The sequence below is a fragment of the Melanerpes formicivorus genome, unplaced genomic scaffold, assembly GCF_026170545.1.
Source record: "Melanerpes formicivorus ecotype bairdi unplaced genomic scaffold, bMelFor1.0.p_v2 SCAF_7, whole genome shotgun sequence".
NCBI lineage: Eukaryota > Metazoa > Chordata > Aves > Piciformes > Picidae > Melanerpes > Melanerpes formicivorus.
The window spans coordinates 15558961-15577276 of record NW_027142359.1 but is presented as its reverse complement, the minus strand read 5'-3'; the positions used below and the strand labels follow the sequence as shown (position 1 = coordinate 15577276).

Sequence of the window (18316 nt, the reverse complement as noted above, 5' to 3'; positions counted from 1 at the left end):
GCTGTGTACAAGCTGGAATGCACATGGGAATCCTGAACAATGGCCACACAAACATGATTTAATTTTGTAAGACTCTCAAAAAAGAACAGCACACCCCCCCCCCAACAAAAAAACAACACTCGCCCCCCCAAAAAACAACAACAACAAAAGTCAGGAAAGAGATGTTGATATATAGGTTCCCATAAATACTAAAGAGCCAGGATCCCTCATATATGGCTGAGCAAAATAAAGACGAAGATGCAAGGAGTGGATGCAAAGACCAGCAAACAGACTCTTTTCAGACTGGTTTCACTGGTACAGAAGTTGGGAGTGAAAGGGGCTGAAACTTAGAGGAGGAAAAGCTCTTGCTCAAGAAAGGAAAGTGGTAGCAGGAGAGAGGAAAGCATGAGTAACGAGCACAGGAACCAGGAAGACCACAGCCCTCGTAAAAACAACTAGATGTATCAGGGAGGACATCAGCTGTAACTGCAGAGGATGCACCAGTGGTCCAGAGATGAGGCAAGCACAAACACACAGCACAAACCTTGCTCACTGACCAGCATGAGCAATCATTGTCAAGAAGGACAAGTTCTATGCAATGCAAACATCCAAATCATAGAGTAGGCAATCTGGGGAGATTCAGAAGGCAGTATGAAATGGGGTAACGGCCATGGAGTTACAACTGAAAGACTTGAAGCAATTTTGTAACTTCTTCCGGCTTCAATTCAAACCCTGGTCAGAGGAAGTGCTACAGGTGCACACAGAGTGGGACAAGATGGAAGCTATCCCCTTGCATTATCACAGGTGGCCTGAGACTGGCCCTGTGGAGAGTTGTACTCAGAATCAAGACAACATGGTGAGAGGCAGCAAAGCCTGCTGAAAGAGATTTCTAAGGAGTTAAAACCAAACCCAGAGGTTCCTAGGTAATACCAGCACAAAAGGAGCTATTAAAAAAGACCGTAATAGAAACCAAAACCCAGGCAAATGAAAAAACTCTACCACACACAACAAAAAAACCACCCTGGACCATCCCTAAATGGTGGGAAATTATTAGATAACAGTTTATTCACACAATGTGCAATATTTTTATTGATTAACTTTTGTATTCAAATTCAGCAGGCTTATAAAAAAACATTGTTAATATGGTGTAAGAATGAGTGAGAATCAGAGGAAAGATCCTGAAAAAAATTAAAATAGTACCTCTCAGTAGCAGGAGTGCAATGACAGCAGAGGAAAAGGGGTCACAGATGGAGTGGTCCTGGAAGAGTTACCATGTATTACTTTGCCTTTCTCCCACCTCCCACATGCACTGTATTTGTAATTCTCAAACACATCTCCCACAAGAGCCAGCAAGCCAGACTTTTTTTTTTGGTTTTGGTTTTTTGGGTGGTGGTGAAGTTTTTGGAGAAGATTCATGGCAAGGAAGCAAGAACTAAACTGATAAAGAGTAAACATTGGGCACCACAACAAATCTCCATCTGCTGTGCTAAATGCCAATCTCTGCTTGGTATTTAAAATGCCCTTTATCAAAATACAATTCAATTTTTGTTCCAAAACTGTAGTATAATCATTTAAGCCCAGAACTAAATGGGCTACTTAATTAAATCTCCAAATTTACTTTAAATGAAAAATGAGCATGCATGAAGAGGTGCTGGTAAATATATATGTGTTTATTTCATTTTTATAAAACCAGTATTTATAGCCTTAAACATCCTTGAGACGTATATAGATGCCTCAGTGAATCCCGTGGTCATGGTACCACATTTCAGAAGCAAGTGAAATGTGTAGGATTTAAGTTCTAAGTTCCATTCTTACACTATTAACCTGTTGTCTTAAATGTATTTGCATTTCTCTTTTTATAATACTCCCAAGGCTTACAAGAAGATCCCTCTACCTTGGTAAGTGTTTGAAGATGAACATAACTAACATAACCATTATACACTCAGAAGTACCATGAGCACCTGTTAAAATTTTAATACCTGGGAAACACTTCAAAACACAAACTAAAAAGCTATCATTGAAACAGACTGCGAACAAGAACACAACACTTGCTCACAATATGAAAGTGGTAGGTTAAAAATATTCCAAGGTGATATAAGCCTGGTACAGGACAAGTCATTCTTTTCTTACTATTGCAGTGGGACACACTGACTGCCCTGCTTGTGAAAACTGACCACCTACGGTTCTGTCTTGTTTGTGCTCTGAGAGTTGAAAAGTCACTAACACTAGCTTAGTAAACTCTGAATCAATTTAGTATCTTCTTATTGAGAGCAAGGCTGTGATTTCTGTTTAAACACTAATTATGATAAAAACAAGTGATACAAGTAACAGCTGCAATGGGTAAGAACCTTCCTTCAGGTGGGATAAATAAATAAATAAACCCACCCCACCAAAACAAAAGGGCAAGAGCAAAAATCCAAACAAAACAAGACTTCAACCAAAAACCCCCAAAACCAAAACATGGATCAGTTCTGAAAGAATCCATTTGCTAAAATAAAGCCTGAAAGTCCATGGTAAATAAATGATCCTGAAAGAACTATTAACTGCATGTAAGTTTGCTATTAAAATGGTAGCGCTAATAATCTACCTGCACATTGTAAACACTTCTACGGAATACTGGGAAGGACTGGAGAAGGGCACAGAAAAAGCACGGAGAAAAAGGGAGAGGAATAGCACAAATAGTACATTAAAGCCCATTACAGCTGCTGCTCCTGAAGACCAGAAAAGAGCACTAGAATGTGACTGTGAAGGGAGGACATTCAGAAATTATCTCACACTGTGCATCAGTTTTAAAATACAAACTGTTCTCAATCATTACAAGTCAAACTCTGGAACACTGGCAAAATCTCATTTTTAATCCTGTCCGTGATTCTGAAGTCTTGAGCTAGACAGTATTTTGTCGGCTTTATAAAAGCAAATTTGCAATAGTCAAGAGCTCTACAAAGAGCCCAGCTTTTCTTCCTTTAAGATGTAAATTAAAGCTGAAGTCTTTCTTAATGATCACATCTTTGGTTGGCTAGACAGCCCCAGCCTGCACATGAGGTGTGATTGATTTAGACAAACCAAAAGAGGAGCCAGGTTTCCAGCCATCAGAGGTAGTAACTATCTTTCTTGAATTCTGAACAAGATACTCTACTACATACAACTGCCATAGTCTGCCTGCCTACCTGCTTCCTTCTATTTTTATTAGAGATAATAAAATGTATTTTATTTCCAAATCCAGTTTCCAAACTTTCCCCATTATTCTTTTTCTCAAAGTACTGGTACAAGATGAAGCAAGTGAAGCCTGCTAATGCCAAAAGTAGAACATAAGGGAGATCACTCTTGGTAGACAGGACCAAACCCAACTAACAAAGTCACTTAAAATACAAATACCTGAATTTTTGTTTAACCCTCCCCCCCACCAATTGCATAATGTGAATCTGTAAATTTATTCAGTCACAAACGAAATTAAGTCTCATACTAGCTCTGCTCAGTAGAGCTGTACATGCACCTATGTCCCATTCAATCATTTTCAACCAAAACCAACCCAGATGAGATAAAAACTCTGCTTTCTTACTCTAACGAGTATCAAGAACTAATGCTCATAAAAATTATTTATTAATATACCTCATTAAATCCATAAATAATTGGTTACATGCAAGACTTCCTAAATGCAGATGACAGGTTCATCTGAAAATTTAAGCACAGGACTAAATTCTCCTGCAAATTTTTGGTGGGTGAGAGCTGCTCCATCTCTGGGTATTTTGGTCCTTTTGGGTGGCACATCTCTTTCTTGCCTCAGCTGTCCTTTCAAATTAAAGCATTAATAGCAATCTCTTGCTGAATGATTAGATCTGATTTTTGTTCCAGTTCTCTATACTGACCAATTAGAACTGGCATTCAGTTAGCTCTGGAATATGCTAAAACTAAGCTTTGGTCTAAGGAAAGGACTCTCTCTAACACCTTTTCCCTGACATCGAAGTGTTCATTGAAGGGAATGACTACAGACTGGCAGAGATAACACATTCCCAAATCCACTTCCTCTCTTGCAATAATCCATGCTTAAAAGGCCAAGAAATAGTAGCTTGGTTTGTTACGCTGCAGTTCAGTGTTAAGTTTGTGCTGGTATAAATACAAAGGATCCCTAGCCCTGTCCTTCCACAGTCACTTAGTTGTTTTCACCTCTCTGTTGTGACCTTTCTTGAAAGAACAAAAGCACCTTTGTGGCCAACCACCTAGCCAGGTCAGGGAATTAGGCCAAATTGAAAAGTCATGGATAGAATTTAGGGGAGGGCAAAAGAAGATAATTTTAATCCACAGCAGCTCTCAGTTCTTTTCATCACAGGAATGTTTCTCCTGAGGTCAGAGAAGAGAGAAATGGTGTGGAAATGGGAGAACATGTGAATTGCTCCCTTTCTGAAGGAGTGCCAGTTTGTACTTGTGTACCATGATCAAGGAATTACAGCACTGGACTACTGAAAAGGCTTTTGAGAAAAATTCCAAATGGAAATTAGCAATTTTCAATTACTGTATTAGGTAAGTTAATTCTATTAACTTAAAATTTCAAATTAATAAGTAAATTTAATACAATTACTTTCAGATGCCATACTTAATGCTCCCTATACACAAAATCAGTTTATCCTGAAAAGGCTATGTGAGGAAGTTTTAACGTGTAAAAATCCTTAATTATCATAGGTTGAGGTACTTTGTGAGCAATTAGGAATTAAGCTTCATCTGCTCGGCTCCACTCTTTATAGTTGTAATTCAACTCTATCCAGGCAAGTAGTCTAAAACATTGCAACTACCACAGGACCTACAGTGTAAAGGACCACCTTCTTGTGTGAAATATAACAGGCATTACATTACAAAGGAGACTGATAACCATGTGAAAATTGTGATCTAGTTTCCACAGTGCATATTTCTATGGTTACCATGTGGACAAAAAATAAAACCCAAAAACTTTTGAGTTCCAAGAACAGAATTTTCTGGGGTACTATTATAAAATATCTTGTAGATGTATAACATTCTTGAGTAAAATTTTTTAGCAAATTCTAATAGCTAAATGAAAACACATAAAATAATCACAGATTTGCCTCTTACAGTCAAAACCACATACCAAGCAAAATGCATGTGCTGCAGTTTTCCTCTACTTACACTATCCACCCTTCTGCACTGTTGTGATACTGGCTAACTCCTCTCTATTCTACTGCTTCACCTTCCCAGTTTAGTAACTGGGCAGCTATTGCTGAGTCTGGTGTATGGTTAGACCACCAGAAACTGTAAACCTAAATCTGCAGGTAGTTGATCTGATTTGCATGTTGACTGATGAGCTCCCTGCAAGCCAGCAATGACTCTCATAATACTAGACTCATGTACAAATATATTTTTCTTTAAAAGTAAACCACATGTTAGTAAACTCAATTGTTCCTTACACTGCAAATTAAACAACTGCACAAGCTGTCCACTATACAGATGCATTTTACAATATACTTAGAAAAGGCAGCTCTTATTTGATTTTTTTTTCTTCCCTCAAGTATTTCATACAAGGCATCAAACTAATAGCAGATATGCCAGTCTTGGTCTAACTGTACTCATGCCTAAGTCCACTTCCCACAAAGCTACTTTGTCCCAGTCCTTGGATTAACAAAGCTCCATGGATTCTCATATACATGCACAAGAAGTAAGGCATCTTCACAGCTGTCAAGGTAAACCAGCAAAATAGCTCTTCATCTTTTTGCAAGATTTGAGTTTCTCACACACTGCTATGCTAACATACCTCTTGCAGAACACACGCTCAATATTTACAGGAAAGGGTTGCTGCGGTAACTAGCCAAGCAGGAGAAGTTCATTTTTAACTCAAAATAGCAGAGAGACTGACTTCCTGAATACCGGGGTCTTATGTAAATAAACACATTTCACAATTCAACATATCAAGTGAACAAATTTTTGTTTGCTTCAGGGTAAGGGTAAACAAAAAGTAGGTAAAAGTGTTTGCTATCCATTCTAATAAAGAATGGGACTTTGGAGAGAAACTGGTTAGTGCTTATTTGGATAAAAAGGCAAGCATAAAACCTGCACAGAATTGAATTGCAAACCCTGCAAGAAAAAAGAAATTAAAAAACCTAAACCATGTGAATTCTTAATGGGATAGAATATTTGTCAGCAACTAGGATGAATAAAGGAAAATACTAAAAACATTATTCATGTTACAAAACTGCCTCTAAGAACCTCATTAATTAAAGCCTGGAAATTCCTGTTGTGAACTTTGGCCTGCAACAGCATTACCAGCAGCAGCTGTTAAGAGGAACTAGCAACAAATAATTATACAAACAATTTGAGATGTAAACTCAAAACCAAGGAAAGGAGAAATTCTTTTGGTATCAAAATATGTGTAAGAGATGTAACAACAGGGAGTAGAGTAAGTCACGGTTCACAGCATGCAAGATTACAGCATACCAAACATCCTTTCCATTGTCAGAAACCTCAATTGTGTTAAACTAATTTTTTACTTATACCCCAAACCAAGCACCCTGAGGGACTGTTCACCGTGTGGATTAATTTTAGAACTATGTTAATGCATCAGCTTTTGTGTTGTCTTTTTTCCAAACTGTTGTGCAAGAATCAGAACAAAACATGAACCCAGGTCAACACCTAAAAGACTTTTCTAGTCTGCTGTCAGAGGCTAGCAGTAACATTGGGGAGTTTTTGAAAGGAAGAAATCATTAGTCCTACGAGACATGCACTGGAAGACGTACAGGTTTGGCACCTGAAAATTCCACAGCATCCTTCCATTTTCTATAGTCTTTTCAGCTGTAGGAATAATTAATGCTACTTCTTGTCTCCTGCCTTTAGGAGACGCTCCCAATGCACTAAGATGTTTACACTGCCCCCGTTCACCCTCATTCCTGTAACATTCCTATTATCCTGTGTACACAAAGCTGGACAATAATTCAGCAGTCTATCAGCACTGCTCACAAGCTTTCCTCATACCACTCCATCTACCTCCACACACACTTGGTAGCTACTGTCTTATAAGCATAATCATCTGTATCAGCAATTACCTCAGCTTGCAGTAATTTAAAGTATTAGCCCAATCATCTAGTTGGCAATACTTGGGAGTATTAAGGCTATTTCTAGTGAAGCAGATCTAGCAGATATTTACCTTTCAGAACTAAGAGCTGAGGCTACTGAAGTTACTTGGCCTTCCAGTTTTACCTGTTCAAGATTGTTTTGCTGTTAAAAACAAAAAACCCTAAGCCAAAGAAATAGAAAAACAGTTTTTCCTTCTTTGAAGTCTTCAGTTGAAGTCTTAATCTAATCCTAACCCTCACTTGACACAGCAGGAAGTAGTCACCATTCTTTTGTTAAAATAACTTCTCACTTATAGATTTTTTTGATTGGGAACTGACACTTGGTAAAAGCTGCAGCTATTTATTTCTATTTTTAGTGGAACCAGTAGCCCAGATGTCAAGATGAATGAAATCTACAGATTCAAATTGCAGAATAAAACCCCAAGGAAAAGAAGACAACCACTACACACTTGCACTTCCCCAAAGGCCCCAAATGACCAATGAAACAAAAGACCTGTGAACTCTTTTTCACCTGGTTTGTAAGAAATTAGTTCCCTTAAAATGACTCAATCAAAACAGAAGGAGGGTGGAAAAAAAGGCAAAACAAAAAAAGAAGGGGAAAAACCTCCAACAACAAAACCCAAGCAAACACACATGCACCAAAAAAAAACCAACCAACAAACAAACAAAACACCACCAAAAAACCGCACACCCAAACCACTTAAGCAGCAAAATCTAAAACTCAGTGCTGATTTCCACAAATTTTGTAGTTGAAGCTACAATTTAACTGTAAGAGAAACAGAAAAGCATGATGAAAAATGCAGCCTGGTAATTGGTGAAACGTAGAGACTTTCTGACCTAATGAGAGACCTCACCGTTAGTAGATGAAGGTGGCTCAGTGATGTCAAGGAAGCACAACACAGCTGTAGTTTCACCCTCACTTTCCGGAGAAGCTGAGCAGGGGGAGATTTTGGCAGAGAGGTTAGGGGGGACACCAGCTCCCCACAGCCCGCTGTTAGGCTCCCACCAGCCACCATTCCTACAGGGCTGTGGGGAATACACAGGGGAGGCTGGCCCAAGTCTTTCACCAACAGCCCAGGTTTAGGTTTACTCATGATGCCAAAACATGTATCTCCATAATATCCATGCAAAGTTCTGAAACCTTGTCCTATATCTGTACCAGTTTTGACGTGTGTATTGTTGTATTTTGTACACCGAGGAATTGACAGCCAGACCTTTCATTTCAGGGAAAATGACCTCAACACATTCGTATGTGATAAGTATATATAAGCTGATATTAGATAAGGCACTGAGATGACTCCTCCCACTCTTTATCGCATGCCATGTACAAAAGTGAAACCTTCCTAAAAATGGTCTTTTCTATTTGCAGGATAAAGCAAAACCAGAGAGACACACAAACCCCATGATTAACTGTTTTTTCTTTCAAAGATCTCTCAAACCACCACAAATTATTTTCCAAAGACCCAGACTACCTGCTGAAACAAAAAGGCATCATTTCAGAAACTAACATAATTGGGCTTTTTTGCAAACAATTATCAAAGGATATCTGTTTCCAAGGAAATAAATACATAGTTTATATATTTAGATACAACTTTCAATGATATTTCAAGTAGGAATACAGTAATTCATAATTCCATTAAATTCAAAGTACCTCAATATAAGTAGTCACAGTGCTTTGGGAAAGCAAGTACCTGCCTTATAAGTTCACTAGGTCTATTACAGTATCTCATTTCAAATAAGACTCCCCTCCACTACTTCCATGAATGACCTCAACTATTCTGTTATTCTGTAATTTAGAATAATAAAAAGCTGCAGAAGAGCAAGCTGGTGCAGATGGAAGACAGGAAAACAAAAAAATCAGTGATGATTATAATAATTTCAGAAGGCCTCTTTTATTTGTATCAATTCACAGAAAATAATTTATTATGACTGGCACAGAATATTAGGTGAATGGATGTGTATCATTAAATTATAAAATTTTCCAAATCAGATTCTGTGCCTTAATGATCTGTAACAGCTATTTCTAAAAGAAAGCTTCAAAATAAAATTTCAAATGCTAAATACCAGCTACGTGTAATAAAAACTGCAAATCTTTAAGACCAGTAATTTTTAATAGCAGCCCACTGTGAGTCGATTACAAAAACAAAGAGATCAGTAGTCGATGCAGCTCTGCAGACAAGAAAGGGAAACCTGGCAGATTTTTCCTGCTTGTGAAGACAGAACAAAAAAACAGCATAAAAGGTAATAGAAACAACTTACCATTCATGTTGAAAAGCTAGTTTTCAGAAACATATTGCTCCTAATATTAATCCAAGAGTTGATGAAGTATGTTAATCTCTACCAAATCAGTGTTTCAATCTCCAAACACACTTACACACTAACTGCAAAGAGAGAGCACACAGAATCCAGAGAGCTGCTCTTCCTTATAAGCTCCTTCCGATGCAAAAAAACCCCTATGAAGCACAAGATACCAGTAGTAAACCAAAAATCAATACTCAGGACATGGGTATTAGGTTTTTCTCATTATCTACTCCTGTTGTGACCAATGCTACCTATTCATGTCTAAAGCAACTCAAAATGGCAGGGAGAAAAAAAGCATGCAAACACCAGGAGGTTTTAAGATGTTCTCAATTATATCAAGCACTGGTTGTTTCCATGGCAACCTTAGACCAGAATTATCTGTTGACTTGTACCCAAGTAGTAGTTATTCTAAAGCTTGAATCAATTCACACAATGTACTCTGTACATTATTTCATATTTCACACGTATTTTTCTCAACACACACACAGATATATACATAAATTGTTCAGCTAAATATCTCCAAGTCCTTCCGCTGTATTTGAAAGTATACTGATACTATTTTGAATCAGTTAGAGACCAAATAACAGTCCTTTGACTATTCACCACCCATCCATTTGCCATTTAGAGACTACAAAGATGCACTAAGCATGATTTTCCACACCATACCATGTCCAGTTCTGGGCTGCTTAGTTTAGGAAAGATGTTGAGTTGCTGGAACGCGTCCAGAGAAGGACAACAAAGCTGGTGAGGGGGTTGGAGCACAAGCCCTATGACGAGAGGCTGAAGGAGCTGGAGTTGCTTAGCCTGGAAAAGAGGAGGCTCAGGGGAGACCTTATTGCTGTCTACAACTACCTGAAGGGAGCTTGTAGCCAGGTGGGGGTTGGTATCTTCTCCCAGGCAACCAGCACCAAAACAAGAGGACACAGTCTCAAGTTGCATCAGGGGAGGTTTACGTTGGATGTTAGGAAGAAGTTCTTCACAGAAAGTATGATTTGCCATTGGAATGGGCAGCCCAGAGAGGTGGTGGAGTCACCATCACTGGAGGTGTTTAGGAAGAAACTGGATGGGGAGCTTGGTGCCATGGTTTAGTTGATTAGATAGGCTGGACTCCATGATCGCAAAGGTCTTTTCCAACCTGGTTAATTCTATTCTATTCTGGCTATCCATGTTGTTATTGCATTCTCTTATTATGCACAGATTTGGAAAATATTTGTATCAGTTCAAAGCTAAAATATCCAGACCAATCTGTCTCTACATCCAAATCCTAAAAGCCTCATTCCTCTTTCCTTTCACATTTCAATCTTTGTGAAAGCAACAAGCAACCAAGAAAACAGAACACAGGTTTCATATAGTTGCAAGTGGTCACAATCAAGATGTCAAAACTAAGAATGAAGTACACCCTTCTGATGACTATCATCACATCTCTTTCATCCTTTGGCTGTGCAGCACAACAGACCTGGTTGCTCAGTTGGCTTTTCAAAACAGATTCCTAGGCTCATGGTGCCCCAAGCCACCTCTGCCCTAATGCATTCTGAGCATTTAACAAACATTTGTTTCATGCATGAATCAAGAATCCAAGACATTAGAAAAACTGTGTTTTACATATCAAAATAAGCAAAGTTGTTAAATTTCAAAATCAACCACTGAAAAACACCTAAGGCCATAGACCACAAAGCAAATTACTCAAACTCACAGCACTAGATGGCTGACAACACAAAGTCCACTCAACAAGCTCCTTGCCCCTTCAGCAAACCCACAGTTTCAGCAGTAATTGCACTTTAAAGGATGTACATGGAAGCAAACCTTTTACAGTATTTAATTACAGCAAAGGTATAAATATATTCACTTCCTTTTCAAATGGATTCTACCTCAAAATGTAAACCAACAGAAATTCCAGGAGATCACTTTCCAAAGGTTTTTTCAAGAATTAGAATGCTTTTGTCTCAAACTTCAAGAGTAATTCACACTGTCTGCTATGTAGCTTCCTTACACCAACACATCATCAGTTGCAGTGAAGAGTGGACAGAATAGTTGAGAATATAAAAAAATCCTTACAAGGCAAACATCATTAAAGTTTCTAAACACTGCTTACTCATTAAGTTTTCAATGACTTTCTGTCACCAAGTTCAGTGACTGAATGCAATTCTACAACATTGATCTCTCAGGTAAAAAAAAAACCACAAACAAAATCCAACACAGACCACATCAAACAACCCCTCCTCTCCTCACTGTTTCTTTCATTTTTCACACCTAATTTTCAGAGATAATTTTTTTTTTTTTAAAAATATAATTAGGAGTCAGTAGTAGACAGAAATACTCCCTCCACTATACTCCTTTATAATCTACCACAGGATCAACAACTGTTCAACTACCAACCCAGTAACTCTGGCTCATAAAAATTGCATGCAACCACTGCCCTTAATTATGACTTAAAGCAGCATCTGTGGAGCAGCTATTTTCACCATGTTTATCATCAAGAGACATGACAGTCCATTTCCTCACCCAGCATGTCACACAAGGAAGCCTGCCTTAAACAGAGAAGAAAAAAATAGTAGAGACTTGTACACAAACAGGTCACAATTTGTAAGTGTCAGTAGGTCAATACCATTTCTTTCTTCATGTTATATAAACAAAAATGCTTCACTGTTATTTTTTCAAATGGTTATTTACATAAAAAAAGAACTTCTACATAAACACAAGCATGTGTCTATTTTTACCAAGCAGAAAATATTTTGGAGAAGTAGAAGCTCAGAATTTATGCACTTTTATCATTTATCTTCCTCCAAAAAAATGGCTGATTCTTTTTCCCCCATCTCATTTGGGAGACCTAGATTTAATCTATTTTAGGTGAACGGATTAACACCTTTTTGTTTCCATGTTTACTGCTTATCCTCTGAGAACAGATTTCCTCCCATCTCACATAATATTTTACATTGTAAGCAGGGAGATATAAAAGTACTGATTTTGTTCATGGTAACACTGTGGTTTTAAGGCCTTTTTTCAACTGAGATAACTGTGTTATCTCAAATCCATCAGTGAAGTGAAATGTGGAACAAAATATCATTAGTTACCATATTGTACATTTAAAAATGAGTATTTAACCACAAAGACAACAACTGCTTTGCAAAATACTGCAAGGACTTCAAAAAAAAGTTTTAAAAAAATATCAAATATGAAACTAGATGGTGACATTTTTGGAAACCTCTCACTTTTATTAACCATAATGAAATGATGAAAGGTTTTAAACAGTGTAATACTGACAACTGTCCACTAATTAAGTAAAGCTATGATAGCCAGCATTCCCACACTAAATATGTAATAGTTAAATCCTAACACAATTTTATATTTTTTTACCACTGTATAGAGTATTCTGATGAATATATCCCTTCAAATAAAATGAATTCTAAAAAGCCTTATAATCAGAAATTAATTTGTGCAGCATTGTTTGTCTATTCCAAAATTTAAACATTACAATCATCTATGAATTTTTCATTTCAGCTGAACTAGCTAATTTAATTTGAAAAGAAAAGAAGCAATTGAGAAGTCAAAACTGGGGTGGGGGGTTGCCAAAACAAGTCAACTGTGCTTCTTGAGAAAAGAATGGATGAAGAATGAATTCTCCTGCTGCCACCAGCCTATGAACCAGCCTCATCTCCTCCGGTCCGATGCAACACTCTGTTCTTCTAATTAATGCCTTTAAGTAATTAATTGTAAAACTGTCCCTGGAACATACCACAGAACACTGTTCATATTTGACCACAATCATGCAAATTTTTCACTTACTAGGCAAACCAAAGAGCAAAGAGCTGTAAAACAAACCCCTCTACTTACTTGATTTGTCCCACAGGACAGCAAGTTCAGAACAGTGCTGGCTCTCATTTTCCAGAGCCGCCCTCTGTTCATGCCCACCGCTCTTTGAGTGTCTATGGAAAAGGCGATTAGCAAAACCTTCCAGCTTCTGTAGTGCTGTGGCTGTCCCTGTGCACTGGTTACAAGGACCCTCCTTCTGAGCTGCCATCTATAAACACTGGCGACTTTCACGAAAGCAAAAGAGAAAATACCTAAAGGGAGCTGGACAACTTAGAGCCACTTAGAGCAATGCATGTGTCAAGCTTCCTGTATGCAGTGTTTTCTAACCACTACTCTCTTCTACTTCCTGTTAAGAAAAGTTCTATAATGTAGTTTTATTCTGCTAAAAGTCTTTTTTTCACGCCAACTGAGAAGTGGTGGTAGGTGTGGGTTTTTTCCTTTCAGAATGCAATAATGGCCTTAACGTGTTTTCACAGCTTTTAAATGCATCACATTTTATATGTAAATACACATTTTATGGTAAAATACTATAAACAACTTGTTCAGAAGTGAAGATCAAAGGCTTTTTTTATTTTTGACTTACCATGACCGCATGTAAAAAAAGAACAGTAACTCTTCTGCAGTTCTTCCCATTACTAAGATGGAGTACTACCATCATCATAGCAGTCACACCCAGCTGTCATCTAATAATTTGTACATTCATGCTTTCAACTAAAAAAACTTTCTCAGCAAGGTTACTTGCAAAATTTACTGAATAAACCATTATTTCATTACTGTGGGCAGGGGAAAGGAATAGTAATTTCCTCCTTAGAGAAAAATCAGGCTGAAGAAGTTGAATTCTAATACACAACATATAAACATGGCTGCATTATACTTATCTAAACTGGGTTCTACTTACTCCAAGAACTAAATGCACTTAACTTTTTCAGGAATAAAGTACTTGAACAACTAGCACTGCCAGATCTTGATCTACAAGTGTGTACACTCTCGCAGCCCCAAAGATAGCTGGAAGGAGAGCCACCAATTCCTGGTCACCAGCTCCATCACTGTTTATGTAAAAGTTTTGAATGCAAATCTCCTGCAATTGTGGGGAAAAAAATAAAAATAATTCACAAGAAATTCAAGTATTTTCAACTGTGTAGTTTAGGAAGCACTGCTTTCAATGGTGCAAAATATAGGGGGGGTGGAATTTGAAGCGGTATTTAACATTAAATTGTATTGAGTTGTAAATGATGTAATTTTACATGCTTACAATGAGCAATACTAAACATTCAATTTTGTGAAAATAGAAACACATAGATGAGGTAGGTTTCCCAATATATCCTCTGCACATATAAAATGTGGCTTTTTAAAAATTTTGGCTAGTCTTAAAAAAGATTGAAGTAACTTTTCCACAATGTGTCTCCTGTCTTAGTCGACGTGTGTTAAGGACATACCTCTCAATTTTCACCACCATGTTTCTCACCGAGTAGTTTTCGAATGTCAGCTGATACACATCCTTGGACATTACATAACTATTTCATAACAACTCTGTGCTTCAGGTAAAAAAAACAAAAACCAAAACCCCAACAAATAACAACACACCATGATGACAAGCCACCTATGACAATGATAATAAAAATGCCATGGGACAGACTTTACAGACTTGACTACATTCCTCTTAACGTGCACCTCTAGACATACTGTAATCGGCCTCAGTCAACACAGTGGTTTAAATTCCTAGACTCCATACAATGCACAGAAACACCCTTTGCTTTCAGGCTCCAGATACACTTCTGCAAACATAAATGATTTCTCCAACACCTGCTCAAAATTTAGGACCAACTGTCTAAACTCTTTCATTTTACACACCAGTTTGCAAATCTGGATGAGCACTTGCTATCTCGTTGGTGACCAGGCTGCTCGCTCCAGTCAGGGTCAGGTGCTGCAACCTTTCCTAGATGGCAGCCCATTACAGGTCCTTTTCCACCTTATGCCTTCCAGCCTTTCACCAGCTTGTCACAAGATCAATGCTGAGTTCCACAACATCCTGCTGATTCAAGGCGCTGCTGCCAGAAACAAGAGACAGTGAAGAGCATGGGGATCTGTTTGCTTTATCAGGGGCCACAAATAAGCAGAGAGGATATATCATATGCCACCACTTTATAATAGCCATGGTATGTCACCTTCCATATAGCAGTATAAGAAATATTTAGACAACAAGAAGGTGCTTACTCCCCTGCCTGGCAAACTTTCTGCAGCTGGAAGAGCCCTCCTGGAATTGTACAGCTGCACTCTCCTGTAGCTCACTTCAAGACACTATACCTCCAGGGAACCCTCCCAAGAGACTAGTATTTTGTGTGACCTTGGCTGTTTCCTTCAGTAAACAGTCACCTGGAATGATGGTGATTGTCTTGTCTCCCTACTCCCCCATAGCTGTCAGCCTTTACGCTAGCGTCATCTTGTCTTTCACTCAAGTCTTCAACTAAACCATTTTGTTTCCCTGATCTGAAAGAGGGTAATTCATAAAACTCACATCACATAATGTAAGTTAAGAGTCTGCCTACCCTGTAGAGTAAATAGAGAGAGGCAGGAACTGTCAAGAGAGCAGCTCTGCCCACCAAAATTAAGAGCTCTGAATGCACCCAAGTGACTAACCAGAACACCTGAATTAGGTGCCAAAAAAAAGAACTATAAATACCTATCCTTTGAGATCCAAGAAGTGAACTGGTTTAAGCAAGTTATCAAAAGGGATTGTGAGGAGCTATTCTAAAAGACAACCTAAAATTAACAGGAATTTTACCAAGTACTGTCAGCAGTGCCACAGTTGTTCTCCACATGTAAAACGTGAAAAGAAAGTACCGGTCATTTTTTTACACAAATAGTAATAGAAGAGGAGGCTCAGGGGTGACCTTATTACTCTCTACAACTACCTGAAGGGTGGTTGTAGACAGGCAGAGGTTGGTCTCTTCTCCCAGGCAACCAGTACCAGAACAAGAGGACACAGTCTCAGGCTGCACCAGGGGAGGTTTAGGCTGGATGTTAGGAAGAAGTTCTATACAGAGAGAGTGATTGCCCATTGGAATGGGCTGCCCAAGGAGGTGGTGGAGTCACCATCATTGGAGGTGTTCAGGAGGAGACTTGATGGGGTGCTTGGTGCCATGGTTTAATTGATTAGGTGGGTTGGACTGGTTGATAGGTTGGACGCGATGATCTTGAAGGTCTCTTCCAACCTGGTTTATTCTATTCTATTCTAATCTTGGAAGTTTTTTATCATTGATTGGCATTGCCCAATACACAATGTTACCACACTGACTTTCTGTGAAGACCACCTCCCAGTATTAACTTCACTGACTTCGAATGAAGACCACAAATTTTAAAGGTGGAACCTATCTCCTTTTACTTAGTATTTCAGCTCATTGACATAGTAATCATCCAAATCTATGCAACATTACCTTATTCACACCAAGTATATTATGTTTTATATGAAGCACAGAATCCACAAGCTCTGATATATATTACTACCCAAAAGCTCATTAGCCAGCAATAGATAGTGCATAATCAAAGGCAAAATCCAGTGGCTCTGTTTGTCTTCAGATTTACACCTGGTACTCAGGAGTGCCTGTAAATCTTTAAACACAACTAAATGCTTATACAGACATGTGCAAACAGACTTATCTTACTCATGCTCCAAGCTGGAAAAACCTGAGCCAGCTTTGATCTAAAGCTGTGCAGTGCTTGTGGTTAAGCTCACACACCTTCCTAAAAGAGCAAATGCTGGTTATGATCCAGCCAGACCACTAACATTCAGATATTCTACACACTCACAGAACCACAGAATGATAGGGATTGGAAAGGACCTCTGGAAATCATCTAGTCCAACCCCCCTACTAAAGCAGGTTTGCTGAGGTCAGATTGCTCAGGAAGACATCCATGTGGGTTTTGAAAGTCTCCAGAGGAGACTCCATAACCACTCTGGGCAGCTGTTTCAGTGCTCTGTCACCCTCAAAGTAAAGACACTATTCTTTGTTTAAGTGAAACTTCCTGTGTTCTAGTTTGTGCTCATTGCCCCTTGTCCTGTCACTGGGCACCACTGAAAAGAGCCCAGCCCCATCGTGTTTACCTTCCACCCTTTTGATATTTACACACACTCAATGCTACAAAATTCACATCAGTTATTTGTCAATGTCTGTGCACAGGTATGACCCATATAATACCAGGTCTGATGAAGATGCATTTAACTTGCACTGCATTTTGTTTGTAATCTATGTGAAAAATACCATGAAAACCCTTATAAATTAATAATGATGAACTTTTTTCTAGAGGTTGAAGGCAGTTTATTTGCTTTAAAAATTGATGTCTTGATAAAGCACATCTTTTCCTTCATGCATCAGTTATTTCAACAAAGTCCAACTTTATTATTTATTACAAAAGGAATGTGCAATTACTTGATACAATGTGTGTGTTAGTGAGAGTTCCTCCCTTTTTAAGAGCTTGAGGATCTCGTTGAACTTAGCAGGTCTTGTATTGATCAATAAAGTATTCTAATTTGAAGATGAAGCAAACACTTAAGAAAAATATTTTGTCTAATTTTGAATTAGAAAATATGAATGTTTATAATAATGTTGTATTAAGGAACTGAAAGTGTTCTGTGCTGTAAGCCTGAGGAAGTATTTTTCTCGTTGCTATATAAAGCTTGGGAGAAAAATACCAAAAAAGTATACAGACAGCCAATTCATAACTAAAAAATAAAAGGACATTTTCATCAGAAATTATGTAATTAAATACAACCCATTTTAAGTCTTGCCAGGCATGCATATTTCAGAAAGAATTATGGGTAGGAACAGAAGCAGGAAAAAGCTTCTAGAAAAAGCAGATGTATTTTGATTTTCATTATACAGGCTGCGCCATTAGCTTGCATTTCTTCTTAAACATACAAAAGGAAGAGCAGTATTTGCTGATATCTCACAAATTAAATGGCTTTCCATTCTGAAACAAAGATAAATATTTTTAAAAGATTTATATAAACAAAATAACCAATAATTTCACAGTATAATAAAACACAAGATGCAGTCTTAGTGTACCTCTAAGTATACATTTTGTCTAAAATGGTTAACCCTTATTAGAGAGCCCCTCTGAGAGCAGTACTAAGGCTGGGACTGCAGCACTATTTC

General features: G+C 38.1%; 1 protein-coding gene across 3 annotated transcripts in view; it reads right to left on the bottom strand.

The window, feature by feature from the left end:
• The window catches only part of PRKACB (protein kinase cAMP-activated catalytic subunit beta), a 69629-nt gene that overhangs the window by 23252 nt on the left and 28061 nt on the right, over positions 1–18316 (bottom strand). Inside the window, exon 1 of one of the 3 annotated variants that reach the window (XM_068141149.1) lies at positions 13185–13386. The exons of 1 other annotated variant lie outside the window; for it this stretch is intronic. In XM_068141149.1, coding sequence (XP_067997250.1) covers positions 13185–13371 — 187 coding nt within the window. In that variant the 5' untranslated portion in view covers positions 13372–13386. Of the gene's footprint in view, positions 1–9311; positions 9469–13184; positions 13387–18316 lie in introns of those variants that run through there. One more of the 3 variants, XM_068141151.1, reaches the window with a different exon arrangement.